Source organism: Sinocyclocheilus grahami, unplaced genomic scaffold (assembly GCF_001515645.1).
Source record: "Sinocyclocheilus grahami isolate Dianchi unplaced genomic scaffold, SAMN03320097.WGS_v1.1 scaffold12268.1, whole genome shotgun sequence".
In the NCBI taxonomy this organism is placed as follows: Eukaryota; Metazoa; Chordata; class Actinopteri; order Cypriniformes; family Cyprinidae; genus Sinocyclocheilus; species Sinocyclocheilus grahami.
The window spans coordinates 83-2438 of NW_015514311.1; the positions used below are offsets into that span (position 1 = coordinate 83).

At 39.2% G+C, this 2356-nt stretch overlaps 1 protein-coding gene across 1 annotated transcript; it reads right to left on the reverse strand.

Moving 5' to 3' along the window:
* Window positions 1–794: 794 nt before the first annotated feature.
* On the reverse strand, window positions 795–2323 carry LOC107578846 (arylsulfatase E-like; the record flags this gene model as incomplete). The annotated part of the gene is made up of 3 exons (XM_016264752.1): window positions 2118–2323; window positions 1793–1936; window positions 795–916 (listed from the first exon to the last, which is right to left on the reverse strand). Coding segments are annotated over exons 1-3 (292 nt in total), but the record flags the coding sequence as incomplete, so codon positions are not given.
* Between the last annotated feature and the right edge of the window lie 33 nt (window positions 2324–2356).

Here is a 2356-nt window from a genome sequence, read left to right on the forward strand (position 1 = left end):
TAGTGTGAAAGTGTCTTTATCTTATGTCAGTTCAGAAGTATTTTAGTGCATTTTGCATGAATATTGCATCAAAATATTTAATTTCAGTGTATACTCTTACTTCTCAATATAATATATTATTTTATGAACCTATATCCAATATATATATATAATGCATTTCATATTTATTCTTATATTTTTGGGCAGTTTTTGTCTTTTTTGGACAGATACACTACAAAAAATGACGCCGTCTTGTTTTACAGTGCACAAATATTTAAACATTTTCAAATCAAGGCACATTTTCTGGAGAAGCAAAATCACTAAGTCCAAAAAAAGTCTCAAAACTAAGTGAGTTTTTGCTTAAAATAAGAACAAATGTGAAAAATCCATTGGCAGATACTATAAGACTCACTTAATTTTACCGCATTTTTCAGAAAACAAGACTTAATATCTTAATAAGACTTAAGTCTCCAGTAAATGTATCTTGTAAAATATGTAAACTATGTAAAATAGTGTATTGACAAAAACTGCCCACAAATATATTGTCTAAAAAATATATATGATTTTCAAACATATATTGGATATAGGTTCCTACAATTACATCATATCTTTTGAGAAGTACACATTTACTCTCCAATGAGTTTTTTTGATGCAATACGTCACTAAAATCTGAAGTGACCTAAGGTTTAGTAAATGAAGTGTTTAGATATTTGTGCTGGAGAACGAGACAGGAGACAGAAACACTAAGTGATTACTGCATGTCATTATCCGTCCATCGAGTGCTGTACTTCAGAGAGGACCGGATGAAGTCTCACCGGCGCGCAGAGCGTAGCGTCCCGTCATGAAGGCGGTTCTGCTGGGAGTGCAGAGCGGAGCGGCGGCGAGATGCTGGCTCAGTTTCACTCCGTCTGCCGTCAGACGGTCCACGTTTGGTGTGCTTCAGACACAGAGACAGGTACTGATGAATCCAGCAGCTGAGCCCGTTTCAGACCCGTGTGACGCCGTTCATCTAAGACGATTTGAAGAATCTTCTTTATATTCTACCGCTCCAGCAGAACACAGCACTGGAGTTATGTTTTCATAGTGTTCCTGGAGCTCATACGCTTGCAACACCTAGCTCAAGGGTTCCATTCCCGGGGAATGCAATGCAAGTCGCTTCGGTTAAAAGCGTAAATGCATGTCTTTCTGTCGTTTTAGGAGTTTGACAGACGTGGCCACTATGAGAGCAGAGATTTGTTTAATAATCAATCTGACCCTTAGTGATATTTGCATTGGGTAACACAGATCAGTGTTAATAAGTAAATAATTTATTTTGCATATAGTTTGCACAATCATTCCATTTTTACAGCAATTTATTCTATTGTATTTTATTAGTGCTATAATCAAAATATGCCTAATGCATATAAAATACAGCATTTTGTAATTGGTCATAATCTAATTACTTTGCATTTTGCATTATTTTGTCAAAAAGCAACAAAAAAAACTATTTAATAACTTACTTCCTTAACTTAAAAATACTCTGCATCCATAAAAAACTATACATGTTGTTTTCTAGAAAAGAGTTGCATGAAAATGAATTATCTTGCAGTTATTGTTTTGTCAGAAAGCAACAATAAAACTATATCTAATAGCCAGTTTTCCTTAAAGATAATTGGGCGCTTGCATAAATAATAATAATAATAATAATATGTGTTGATCTCTAGAAATCTCTAGGTGCATGAAGTGTTCATGTTCCACACGGGTCTGAAACAACACGAGGGTGACAGGGTCTTCATTTTAAAATCAATTATTCTTTTCGGTGTCAGTGATTTACCTGATGGTGTCGTTTCCATAGCAACCGATGTCTCCAATGCCCAGATCATCCACCATCATCAGGACGAAGTTGGGTCTGGAGTCGTGGTCCGCACTGCTCACATATGAGCTGGCCTGGAGGAGAACCAGCAAACCAGCGAAGAACCTGCAAGAGCACAGCAGAGCTGGATGAGTTTAGCTCGGAGTAACCCTAACCTTTCGCCACGCCCCCCTCATATTCCGCCACGCCCCCGACCCGTTCGCCACGCCCACCGCTCCAGCCTGCATTGAACTGGTTAGTTTCTCAAACTGTTATTATCTGTCATGAAATCTGCAGATACACCGACCTCGAGCTCCAGTTTTCCCCCAGCATGCTCCTCTAAAGCGCGCGTGAGATGATAAACACGTCCAGATGTGAAGAAGCAGGAAAACAGGGAAGTGAGCCAGACTCCACGCACGCTTGTCTTCTGCTGCGGGAACGAGATCAGCTGATTTAGTGACTGATTGATTGATTATCAGCAGGAGCACAGACGCAGAGGCAGCAGAAGTCAGTCAGTCAGTGCGCTCTCTCTCTCTCTCTCTCTCT